The following is a 12,638-nucleotide window of genomic DNA, read 5'->3' on the forward strand; positions in this document are numbered from 1 at the left end:
TTTCTAGAAGAAAACATATTCTGCTCAGATTGAAAAACTTATCACCTAAACAGTAGATTTGAGACTTTCCAGCAGATTTTTCTCAGTTCACAAATTCCAGGCACTGCTGACCCCAAACAGCTAAGTACAAGTGGCAAGACTAATGAAATCAGGAGGCCTTATACTCAAATGGCAGTGAGCACAACTGTCGGGGATGCTGGCAGCCGTTTGCACAGTTATTGCAGGAAAAAGAATATATACAGACTCGTATAACTGTACTACAGGCACTGCTAGTCTAAGCTGAAAAAACAGCAGAATGTTCAAGGCTAGAAAGTGAAGACTGGGTGAAGGGCAACCTTTCAGAAAAAGAGGTAGTCAGCAGAGAGGAAGGTTAGAGATCACACTCAGGGACCGGCCACCAAGGAGGACCCTGGACACATCTCATAATAAATAAAATAGTTTTATCTCAACAAGCACAAAATACATTCATATTCCAGTGTCCAAACCATTACCACCCTGAGTATGCTTTCATGGTAAATTTTGATTTAAACAAGAAGAACATTAAGAAACATATTTCTTCTTGGATTTGTCTCTTAAGAAAAAACTATGGGGGGAAAGAAAAAGTATAATAACCAGTACAATGTACCTCCTGAGCCTTCACCACCCACTCACATCTGTGCAACTGTATGCACGTCTTTTCTTCACATCAGAAAGATTTAATTGAGCTAGGTGTTGGGTGGATCAAAGCTCACTATACAGAGCTTCCCTTTTTGAAGGCAATCTGGATATATATGAAAAAAATTGCTAATGGTATCACTAAGCATATAACACTGCATGTTCCCTGTGTAAAGACGTATTTTCTATCACATTCAAATTCAACTGCTTTCTTCTAGTGCCCTATTAAATAAACTGTTTAATACAATTAATAAAACTTCTGGCAGTAAATCTGAAACTTTTTTTGGCCATGTCACATGGCTTATGGGATCTTAGTTCCCTGACCAGGAATTGAACTTGGGCCCTTGGCAGTGACAGCACTGAGTCCTAACCACTGGACCACCAGGGAAGTCCCTGATACATTTAAAACCTCACTGTGCCCAGGACAACTGAAGAATTGTGTCTTTGCTGTTTAAAAGAGCTGAACAACCTAAAGGATATGACTTCTTTCCAACTATTCAGTCTCCTCTTATACCGAGGCAACTGAAGTTTCAAAGTAAAATGAAAATATTTTAAAACCCCATGTGGGGCCTGGAGGTGGGTAGGAACCTCCATAAACCAAACACACCTAAAGGAGTCCTGAGTTTTATGGACTTAAAAACAGCTGAACAGCCTGAAAAGCCTTACTTGCTTCAAACAAGTCTCATTTCACCTCCTGTCCCTGAGGCTCAAAATGGGATTCCAGTTTACCTGCAATCTGCCACTGAGATCCCAACTCCAGGCTGGTGGCACTGAAGTGGAGCTGAACGACTGTGATCCCTCTCGTGTCCGTTTGGAATTTGGAAAGTTGGAAAGGTGTTGCTTGCTGGCAAGGTGGCTCTCTACCTCTAACACAGAGGTCAATCTTCCCAGAAATACAGCGTATCTCTTTCTCTACTGTATGTACATCTGTGCTTTATACAAAAGAGTAAGACGTTTTCATCCCCAAGGGCAATTTTCCCCTGTTGGGGGCGATATCACCCTTACTGAAAATGCACGTCCTAACAACAGCTACAAAAACTCAAGTCCACGTTGATTGTTCATGGCCAGAGATTCTTAAATCAATAATGATTTAGCACCACTTTGGTCAAAGCGATTATATCTTAACCATTTTCAAAATCAAAAGCTGAGAACAACAATATAAACTGTGAAATGCATAAAACTGGGTGAAATCATGCTCAGTCAGTCACATCCCAGTCAATTTTTTTGTATTACTCTCAATTCATTGGATTCTATTTGATGCTTACTGATAGAATCCAATATTCGATTATGGCTGAGTTTTACACACATTTCAAAAAGCAAAGGACCAAAACGACGTCCACAAAAAGATTTTTCTACATGGTAGAAAGGGTAATTTGGAAAACCAGAGAGAAAATGTCTGCAGAAAGCACAGCAGTTTTTGATTTACAGAAGTTAACTAACTAAACTAACTAAAAAAAGGAATGTTTGCTGTTCACAGATGACCTGAAAATAAACAGCCCACAAAGTTTTCTGTGTCATAAAAACAAATCAATGCTTCCTTAGAAAAATCACTGTGGTACAGTAGAAATTAATGCAACATTGTAAATAACTATACTCCAATAAAAAAATTACTGTGCCATCTGCATATACAGTTAGGGGAAAACTTTCCTATCTGAAAAGATTCCAGAATGTCCATTCATGTCCTATTACATCTCCAAAAGCCTCCTACCCTAAGCATTTTTAAAAACTCATGGCAAGAATCTGAATAAGCTTAAGAAACAGAATACTCATTAACAAGTACAGGACATAGCCTACCCACTATTGGTAGCGTTCTGCATTTTTCTATTACCTCAGAAATAGTGGGGGCAAAGAAAGCATCCTCTGCATAAGCCAACTTAGACATCTGCATCGCATGAAAAATTGAGCTCACCTACCTTCACTGGTCCACGTTCATAACTGGAGCCCTGCACCAACTGCAGAGAAGACATCATGAAAATATTCACCACTGCCCACTGTCTGTACATTCTGAATATTCTGTATTCAGTATCCACTGATCACCAAGCAGTTGACATCAGGCAGCTAGAGCAAACTGGTTCAAAAGGCATTCTCCAGAAGGAAAGTTCAAAACCCCAAGAGTTCACAGGGAAAAACAAGTAATCAGTTGTGATCAAAATCAATTAGTCAAGGTGCGTTTCTGTGCAATCTTATGGAAGGGGGAGAGAGATGAAAAAAAACTGTAAATGTTCTCATGCTCCAAAAATAATCAGGAAGTGGACATGTCTTCTACTTGAAATGAGAAAGCACTCTAAATCCATTTCATGTCCAGCAAATTAAAAAATAAAAAATCTTTCCACCCTATGCCCAGGTTCAAGTTGTTTTATAAGGAGGTGGTGCGGCCACCAATGTTTGCAGCTACAAAAGGCTGGGACCCAATTGTGGATTCAAACTTTTTTCACAACCCTCATGAAAGCGTGCAGGAGCATGTGTCTTAAATCTGACACAGATTTTGGCAGAAAAAGCAGGGAAGTCTTGGCCGTAATCCTGTCGTGTCCCTACCAATAGCGGGGCAGTTTTGAAAACTGACTGAAGCGCTCAGAACTGCTGTTACTTTAATGCAGATAACCTGTAACATGAAACCAACCCCAGCACATAGGCATGCAAACTGCACTGCAGAAAGAGACCTCAGATGCTCACACACCTATATCAGTGAGACACACAGAAAGTAATCAAATATGCTTTAAAAAACACACAGGCACAAAGATGACAAAATAGGCACACATCTGTGGAAAGGTAAACATATATAAAAATTTTTTAACAGAAGCTTAGTAATTTAGGTTGAAATGAAGACCACCGATTTTTAGAGAAGCAACAATTAGGTTTATTTGCTTGGGCCAGGAAATATCTTACACACAGTGCTATATTTAAAAAAAAAAAAACCAAACATGTTATCACTTGAGTGTGGAATTCTTTACAAACACTGGCGAAGTCGGCCTTGGAAACTGCATACACTAAATGGGTGGGTGTCACAAAGGGCAACATTCTAGAAGGCAGTCAGAGCGCCCTTACGCTTGTCACTAGTTTCCGATCTTTGATTTCCAGGTTTTGGCTCTTTCAAAGCCGTTTTTCGCATTTCTGAAATCAAGGATGGCCTGAGAAATCTCTTCATCTGTGTTCATCACAAACGGACCTAGAGCAGAAAAGAGACGTTCAGAAAGTTCCAGGTGATGAGAACATTTTTTTTCTACTGTGAAAATGGTACGTGCTTCTGTACTTCTTAATTTGAAACAAACTCAGGCATATCTGAACAAGGTTATTTTCACAGCACCCAATCCTTGAGGACTGTAGGACAAGTTTCTTAACTAGGATTGTTTATGATTATAATGAACAAACTTCAGATAAACAAATGCAATTATAGCTCACTCATCCACTCCAGGCTGTCATCAGCAATGACAATGTTTTTATTTGAAACATTTTCAGGTTTGGTTCTATTGTAACTATTTTTGTAGTTGTTACTTCTCTTTATCCTCTTTATCTTTTTTATGGAAGTATAATGGACACACCACATTATATTAGTTTCAGGTGTACAGCATAACAATTTGATTATTTGTATATATTGGGAAATGATTGCTACATTAGGTTACTTAACATCTGTCACCATCCATAGTTACAGAATTTTTTTTCTTGTGAAGAGAAGTTTTAAGATTTATTGTTGTTGTCAGTTGTATAGAATTGAATTGACTGATATCAAGAACTGAACTGATTTTTAAAAATTGGCAAATCTCGTCATGGTGTTGGTATCTGCACAGTATATGAGTCCGTGTCCTTATGTGAGGGGTCCAAGTCGTTTCTTAAAATTAGTAGCACCTGACAGACACTAAATTACAAAATTTTCAAGTCAAGAAGACATCACATTTTGGATTCTCCAGGGGTCAGTACACTTAGGCCAGATAGCATATATTTTCGATTTTGTGGGTCAAACCATGTCTGTTTCAACCACTCAACTCTTCTGTTGAAGCACAAAAGCAGTCATAGACAGTATACAAGTGACTAGGGATGGTGTGTTCCAATAAAACTTTATCTACAAAAACATGTAGTGGACAGATTTGGCCCATGGGTCACAATTTGTCTAATTCCTAGGTTTGAACTTGGCTTTTGCTAAAGGTGTAGAAGTCCTCTTCTCATCAGCCAAGAGGCAAAATGTCTCTTTCCCTCTCTTCACATACTGTAGGAGCAAAAGGGTATTGTCTTAGACTGTGTCACCTCCAACATCTGTTGGATAAACAGGGCCAGCTCTTATATGGCTTTGGCAGTGTCTTGAAAGCAGTTGACAGATTTGTCCATTCAGTATATCTCTTGCCCTAGCATGCAGACATTTCATCAGGAGCCTTTTACAACGTGCTTCGTCTAAGAGGCTTTTCTCTGAGAGACCCAGATTAAAACATAACTTGGAATAACACAGTCAAACTGCTTAATTACTGTTAGCATATCAGCACAGATTTGGGATTCACTTTGGTTTAGCACTTGAGAAGGAAGATTCAATATCACATGCCTTGATGATATTGAGGCCTTTTGAGAGACTGCAAGGTACAGGATGGCAAGAGAAAGGGAAAACAGGTAGCAGGCATCTAAATTCATTCATTTAATGACTTATCTATCCAGCATTTATTGCACACTTATTGAATAATGAACATGGCGCTGGGAGCTAGAGACATAAAGCTGAATGACAGATGCTCTCCCCTCAAGGACCTCAAATCTATCACACAGATATGAAAACAAATTATTACAAAAGAGTGTGATGAACAGAATGACAAAAGTATGGAAAATTCAAAGAATTAACACAGAAAGGAGAGGAGGAGGAGCCCAGGATGGAATTCATAAACACAGTGATGTCCAAACAGGCAGACATGGGGCAAAGGCGTTTTCGGGACTAGCATGCAGTAGCGCTGGAAGGAAGGCTCGAAGCGCAAAACCAAGGGCTCAGGATCTGATACGGAGGAAGGGGCCAGACCACTCTGGGTTTGAACTCGATCTCTCGGAAGATGTTGGACATAATTCCACAGGTGATCGGGAATCACTGAAGAGTTAAGCAGACAGCACTGTGATCTGATGTGCAGTTCGGAGAAGACACCTTTGGCATCAGGGTAGAGAAGATGTCTGGCTTGGGAGGCTGAGTTGATGGTGGAATTGTTTAAGGATATCTGAGACACGAGACATAGGAAGCTGTGGGTAGGGCAAGCTCAGTTCTGGATATTCTGGCATGAAGGCACTGGAGACAGTCAGATAGCTTCCTGGCAGAGGTGCTCAGTACATTGTTGGAAACAGGGTTCTGGGGCTCACGAGAGAAATTTCATCTGGAGATGTGGACTATACCAGGTAGGAAAAATGAGAGAGCCCGCATATGCAAAATAAATAATAAATTCTAGAGGGCATCCTGGAAAAATCAACTTTTTAAAGGATACAGAAAAGAAAGGCAAATGGAACTCAGAAAATGAGAGCAGGTACTGGGCCAAGGAGTGACTTTCTGCACATCACAGTTTTGCTAGAGATGGGACTTGTGAAGCACCTCTCTCCTCCCCCAATTCCTTTTCTGTACAAACAGTACACTTCTGGGCTTCCATTTTGACACTTCTCTGGGGTATTCTGCTGTGCTTCTCAAATCATAATGTGCATGTGAATCACCTGGGAATCTTATTAAAATGCAGATTCTGAACCAGAAGGTCTGGAGTGAGGTCTGAGACTCTGCATTTCTCTCTCTCCAGTGATGCTGATGCTGCTGGTTCAAGGGCCACACTTTGAGAAACAAGGTAATCACTGGAAGCGTGAGCCCTCCAAAGCCAAGGTAAGGAAGCTCATCTCAAATCCTTAAAAAGAAAACTGAAACCAGAAAGTGCATGTTTTTGTTTGTCTTTTTTTGGGTGGGTCTGGTGGCGGGGAATGTGTGCACACTAAGTCACTCAGTCGTATCCGACTCCTTACAGCCCCATGGACTGTAGCCCCCCAGGCTCCTCTGTCCATGGAATTCTCCAGGCAAGGATACTGGAGTGGGTTGCCATGCCCTCCTCCAGGGGATCTTCCCAACTCAGGGATCAAATCCACATCTCTTACATCTTCTGCATTAGCAGGCGAGTTCTTTACCACTAGTGCCAACTGGGAAGCCCTTTTGGTGGGGCAGGAATAGTATATAACTACATTAATTTATTTTTCTGAAATTCAGGTATAACACACATACAGCATTATATAAGTTTCCAGTACAACATAATTTTTTGGTATTTGCATACATTGGGAAATGATCACAATAAGTCTAGTTATTATCTATTAGCACACATAACAGAATTTTTTTCTTGTGATGAGAACTTTTAAGATCTATTCTCTTAGCAACTTCCAAATATGCACTACAGTGTTATTGACTATAGTCACCATGTTGTACACTATATCCCCCAGAAAGCATGTTTTTTAATACATGTAAGGGTTATGAACAAGAAAATTATTTGCTAGTTATGTATAATCCTATCAAACCTCTTTTAACCTACACAGTTCATCTTTCCTCTGATTAAGTCTTTGAACTCCCTCCCTCTACTGTAATAAAAATGGTGCGAGTTTAATTTCTCATTATGGAGAAACTTCCTATAGAGGAGACGCACAAGACAAGGGTTTAGGAGACTAGGGTTCAAATCCCAGCTCCACCACTAACAATTACTTTCTGTCACAGAAGCCACAGGACAGAGAAGGGGCAACCAGGCACAGGGAGAGGCAGAAGGCTCGGGGGCTGGAATTGAACAGCTTGAGTGTGAATCCAGCTATGTGGCCAACACACCTCTTAGCAGATAGTGCTACCCAAGTACTTGTTATGTAAAGAAGTGGAACATCTGGGTTCTGTTTTCCTCATCAACTAGTACTGGTTCCCAAATAGTCAAGAGATGGTTGTGGTGGTCTTCAAACATGCCCAGGTAAAAGGAAATATTCTGGGTTTGAAAAAGGTAACAGAAAATAAACAAGTAGAATGCTTTGCCTCTCACTAACTGGGATTTCGGGGGCCATCTCTATGCCGTTGGTTAATCTAAGTCTGTGCGTGCCAGCACACCCAGTATCCCCCAGTCCCAAGCCTCGGAGAGGACTCATGGGAGGTGAATGGAGGGTGGCTACAGGCGGTCCCACTCCTCTGGCCTGTCCCCTATTGTAGCTGGATTCTTGGTTTTCATCACTGATGCAGGGGACATTGCTTAACTTAGAAGCTTTCCATCCCACACATTCTTTTCCCACCTAAATTCTAGCTGCTATTAATAAAGATGGTGATCCTACTCAATTTGTCTGCAGGCTTCTTCCAGAAAAACAAACTATTTCAGGGCCGTTCAATCAAGATAAAAGAAAATGAGAACCATGAACTTTTGGAGTGGAAATCAGAAGCCTGCAAAATCCAGGTCAAATGCTATGGGCTAAGTGGGGTAAAATTAAATGCTTGCCTCTTAAATTACTAATAGAACAAAAATGAATATTTTAAAAATAATCAGTTTTCTTTAAATTTATGACCAGTTGGGTCTTTTTTTTTTTTTTTCTGAAATCACTATGTGTATCATTAGCCAAGGCAAGGTAACGTAATGGGATTTTAATGCATGTTAAATTTAATAATTAGGTAAGTGGATGTACACTATGCTTTGTGGCATTTATCTAAATAATAGATTGAGTTCTAGGTACTTTTAGATGTTCCTCATTTAATCAAACAACAACATTTTGAAGAAGTCAAGACAAAGAACTGAAGTGACTATTGTGAGTACCTATTTCAGGATTTTCTGCCTCCAAGTACAGTCCTATTTCTACTATACCACAGTTATCTCTATTGGTTTTGTTGTATTATAGTTTATTTACAATTTTGTGTTAATTTCTGCTGTATAACAAAGTGATTCAGTGATGCATATACATACACACACATATATTCTTTTTTACATTCTTTCCATCATGGTCTATTATAGAATATTGACTATAGTTTCCTGTGCTATACAGTAAGCCCTTGTTGTTTATCTTCTTATGTCTTTATTTATTTATTTGGTTTGGTTGGTTTTTATTTATTTATTCATTTGGCCACGCTGCAGGGCTTGGCCATGGTGATATTTTAGTTCCCCGATCAGGGGTTGAACGCAGGTCCTTAGCAGAGAAAGTGCAGAGTCCTAACCGCTGGCACCAGGGAATTCTCTATATTTGTTTTTTTTTTTTCCCCCAATTAACTAAGATTGATTCAAATATTTTAGAAACTTCCAAAGAAATATTCCTAAGACATTCTTATTTTTCACTAATAAGACAATAAACTGTAAGGACAATATTGAAATACTGTTATGGGAATTCCCTGGTGGTCCAGTGGTTAGGACTCTCAGCATGTTCACTGCCATGGACCCAGGTTCAGTCACTGGGAACTAAGATCCCACAAGCTGTGTGGTATAGCCAAAAAGAAAAACAGAGAAATCAATTTTCAGTAAAGATAAAAATGATATTCAACTCCCCAGTAGACCATAAAATCTTTTAAGTTGAAACTCTCTTGACACAACATAAAAAAAATACTGTTTTGATCCCCACAAGGTTCAAACCTCCATGTCCTACACATGATGGATACTCAAGAAATGTTTCTTAAAAAGAAAGAGAGCGTGAATATAGAAATAAATACCATGTGTATATTTTCCTTTGACAATAGAGAAATGAAACAAAATCCTCAACTTTGTAGATAGAGAGAGGACAAAAATCAAGCTGTTCTTCCCAGTGATACTATAGATGTACTCTGCTTTCAAAGAAATGAAAACCAACCAAGAAAACAGCCATCATTTGAGGCTTACCATGCTGGACAACTGGTTCTTTTAATGGCTCCCCAGCAATTAGGACAAAGTGGCTTCTCTCAGGATCCTAAAGGCAAGAAACAAAGCAACAAACAATAAATAGATTTATTTTTGACTATCTGATTAGGAATGGTTTGGAGCTGACATTCTGGCCAAATGGATAATGTCCTTAATTCTAAAGATAAATTCCAGAAATATTTTCTGTGCAATATGCAATAGGGAAATGCTCATTCTTTAAGATGCTTGGTGGCAATCAAAACTCAAGGATACGTCCCAACCACTAAAATGATAACCTACTCAAATAAAGGAGAATTTAAGATTTTTCTTTAATTAGAAACATCTTTATGACAAACTATATAAATAGCTTGGCTTAGTATAGGGCTTATAACTTCCTACTAAAATTTTAATTTTGAGAATGGAAAATTATTCATGCAAATCCAAAAGGAACATTTTATTACTTTCAACATTTATTACTATTAGTATAAAATAAGCCCCAGAAGTGCTGCATTAAATGGAACCTTAAAGAAACATCCCAGGGACATCTGCTCAGGCAAATTTCTTTCCAAAAGGATCCTACTGTTTTTGTTTAGAATTAAGATGAGGTTTTTTATCCCTGAAACTGCAAAAAAATTATTAAATCCAATATTAGTGTGGATGCAGGGAAAGAAACACTTTTCTATACATCGTTAGGGAGATTTTCTATACATCATTCAGTTCAGTTCAGTTCAGTTCAATTCAGTTGCTCAGTAGTGTCCGACTCTTTGAGACCCCATACATCATTAGGGTGCTGTAATACTTCCAGAGAGCCCTCCTATTGCTGATGTCTTCTGACACAATCATGCCAGAGAAACCAGCAGAAGAACCTCCCGCCACACTTGTGATAAGATAAATATGGCCAAATGATTTCTATGGAAGTCTTAATTACTCCCTATTTGCTGTCAAAATGTACTAATGTGAACTCAGCTAAAAATCAACAGACTAAGCTCTTTAGAGAGAAGAATTAGAGACCCAGATGCAGAGAACAGACTTGTGGACAAAGCAGGGGAAGGAGAGGCTAGGATAAATTTAGAAAATAGCATCAACATATATACACTATCGTGTGTATAACAGATAACTAGTGGGAAGCTGCTACATAACTCAGGGAGCCCCGCCTGGCACTCTGTGACAACCTGGAGGAGTGGGATGGGGGTGGGGGGAAGGCTCAAGAGGGAGCGAATATATATATACATAATTATGACTGATTTGCCATGATATAAGGTAGAGACCAAGAAGAAGAAATGCAAAAATACAAAATGGTTGTCTGAGGAGGCCTTACAAATAGCTGAGAAAAGAAGAGAAGTGAAAGGCAAAGGAGAAAAGGAAAGATATATCCATCTGAATGCAGAGTTCCAAAGAATAGCAAAGAGCAATAAGAAAGCTTTCTTAAGTGATCAATGCAAAGAAATGGAGGAACATAATAGAAGGGGAAAGACTAGAGATCTCTTCAAGAAAATTAGAGATACTAAGGGAACATTTCATGCAAAGATGGGCTGAATAAAGGACAGAAATGGTATGGACCTAATAGAAGCAGAAGATATTAAGAAGAGGTGGCAAGAATACACAGAAGAACTGTACAAAAATGATCTTATGACCTAGATAACCTCGATGCTGTGATCACTCACCTAGAGTCAGACATTCTGGAGTGTGAAGTCAAATGGGCCTTAGGAAAAATCACTACAAACAAAGCTAGTGGAGGTGATGGAATTCCAGCTGAGCTATTTGAAATCCTAAAAGATGATGCTGTTAAAGTGCTGCACTCAATACGCCAACAAATTTGGAAAACTCAGCAGTGGCCACAGGACTGGAAAAGGTCAGTTTCCATTCCAATCCCAGAGAAAGGCAATGCCAAAGAATTCTCAAACTACTGCATAATTACTCATCTCACATGATAGCAAAGAAATGCTGAAAATTCTCCAAGCTAGGCTTCAACATTACATGAACCGAGAATTTCCATATGTTCAACCTGGATTTAGAAAAGGCAAAGGAACCAGAATTCAAATTGCCAACATCCGTTGGATCATAGAAAAAGCAAGAGAATTCCAGAAAATCATCTATTTTTGCTTTATTGACTATGCTAAAGCCTTTGTGTGGATCACAACAAACTGGAAAATTCTGAAAGAGATGGGAATACCAGACCACCTTACCTGCCTCCTGAGAAACCTGTATGTAGGTCAAGAAGCAACAGTTAGAACTGGACATGGAACAACAGACTGGGTCAAAATTTGGAAAGGAGTATGTCAAGGCTGTATATTGTCACCCTGCTTATTTAACTTATATGCAGAGTACATCATGAGAAATGCCAGGCTGGATGAAACACAAGCTAGAATCAAGATTGCAGGGAGAAATATCAATAATCTCAGATATGCAGATGACAACACCCTTATGGCAGAAAGCGAAAAGGAACTAAAGAGCCTCTAGATGAAAGTGAAAGAGGAGAGTGAAAAAGCTGGCTTAAAGCTCAACATTCAGAAAACTGAGATCATGGCATCCGGTCCCACCACTTCATGGGAAATAGATGGGGAAACAGTGTCAGAGTTTATTCTGGGGGGCTCCAAACTCACTGCAGATGGTGACTGCAGCCATGAAATTAAAAGATGCTTGCTCCCTGGAAGAAAAGCTATGACCAACCTAGACAGCATATTAAAAAGCAGAGACATTACTTCACCGACAAAGGTCTGACTAGTCAAGTGTTAGTCAGGCTTCCCTGGTGGCTCAGTTGGTAAAGAATCTGCCTGCAACACAGGAGACCTAGGTTTGATCCCTTGGGTGGGGAAGATCCCCTGGAGAAGGAAATGGCAACCCCCTCCAATATTCTTAAAGCTATGGTTTTTCTAGTAGTCATATATGGATGTGAGAATTGGTCCATAAAGAAAGCTGAGTGCCGAAGAATTGATGCTTTTGAACTGTGGTGTTGGAGAAGACTCTTGAGAGTCCCTTGGACTGCAAGGAGATCAAACCAGTCAAGCCTAAAGGAGATCAGACCTGAATATTCATTGGAAGGATTGATGCTGAAACTGAAGCTCCAATACTCTGGCCACCTGATGCGAAGAACCCTGGGTCTTTTTCACTGGAAAAGACCCTGACACTGGGAAAGATTGAAGGCAGGAGAAGGGGACGACAGAGGATGAGATGGTTGGATGGCATCAC

The 12,638-nt window shown here is 39.6% G+C and overlaps 2 protein-coding genes across 7 annotated transcripts in view; both read right to left on the reverse strand.

The window, feature by feature from the left end:
* Positions 1-3,207, reverse strand: part of VEGFD (vascular endothelial growth factor D) — a 46,623-nt gene extending 43,416 nt beyond the window's left edge. The window contains exon 1 of one of the 3 annotated variants that reach the window (XM_027534769.1): positions 2,568-3,207. In XM_027534769.1, the coding sequence (XP_027390570.1) occupies positions 2,568-2,657 (90 nt within the window). In that variant the 5' untranslated portion in view covers positions 2,658-3,207. Of the gene's footprint in view, positions 1-1,383; positions 1,571-2,567 lie in introns of those variants that run through there. The other 2 variants (XM_027534768.1, XM_027534770.1) reach the window with 2 other exon arrangements.
* Positions 3,208-3,487: 280 nt separating this feature from the next.
* PIR (pirin) overlaps positions 3,488-12,638 on the reverse strand; it is a 98,268-nt gene continuing 89,117 nt past the window's right edge. For all 4 annotated transcript variants that reach the window (XM_027534067.1, XM_027534066.1, XM_027534065.1 and 1 more), the window contains 2 exons: positions 9,453-9,519; positions 3,488-3,820 (listed from right to left, as the gene is read on the reverse strand). In XM_027534067.1, coding sequence (XP_027389868.1) covers positions 3,708-3,820; positions 9,453-9,519 — 180 coding nt within the window. In that variant the 3' untranslated portion in view covers positions 3,488-3,707. The remainder of the gene's footprint in view (positions 3,821-9,452; positions 9,520-12,638) is intronic.

The sequence above is a fragment of the Bos indicus x Bos taurus genome, chromosome X, assembly GCF_003369695.1.
Source record: "Bos indicus x Bos taurus breed Angus x Brahman F1 hybrid chromosome X, Bos_hybrid_MaternalHap_v2.0, whole genome shotgun sequence".
NCBI classification, from domain to species: Eukaryota; Metazoa; Chordata; class Mammalia; order Artiodactyla; family Bovidae; genus Bos; species Bos indicus x Bos taurus.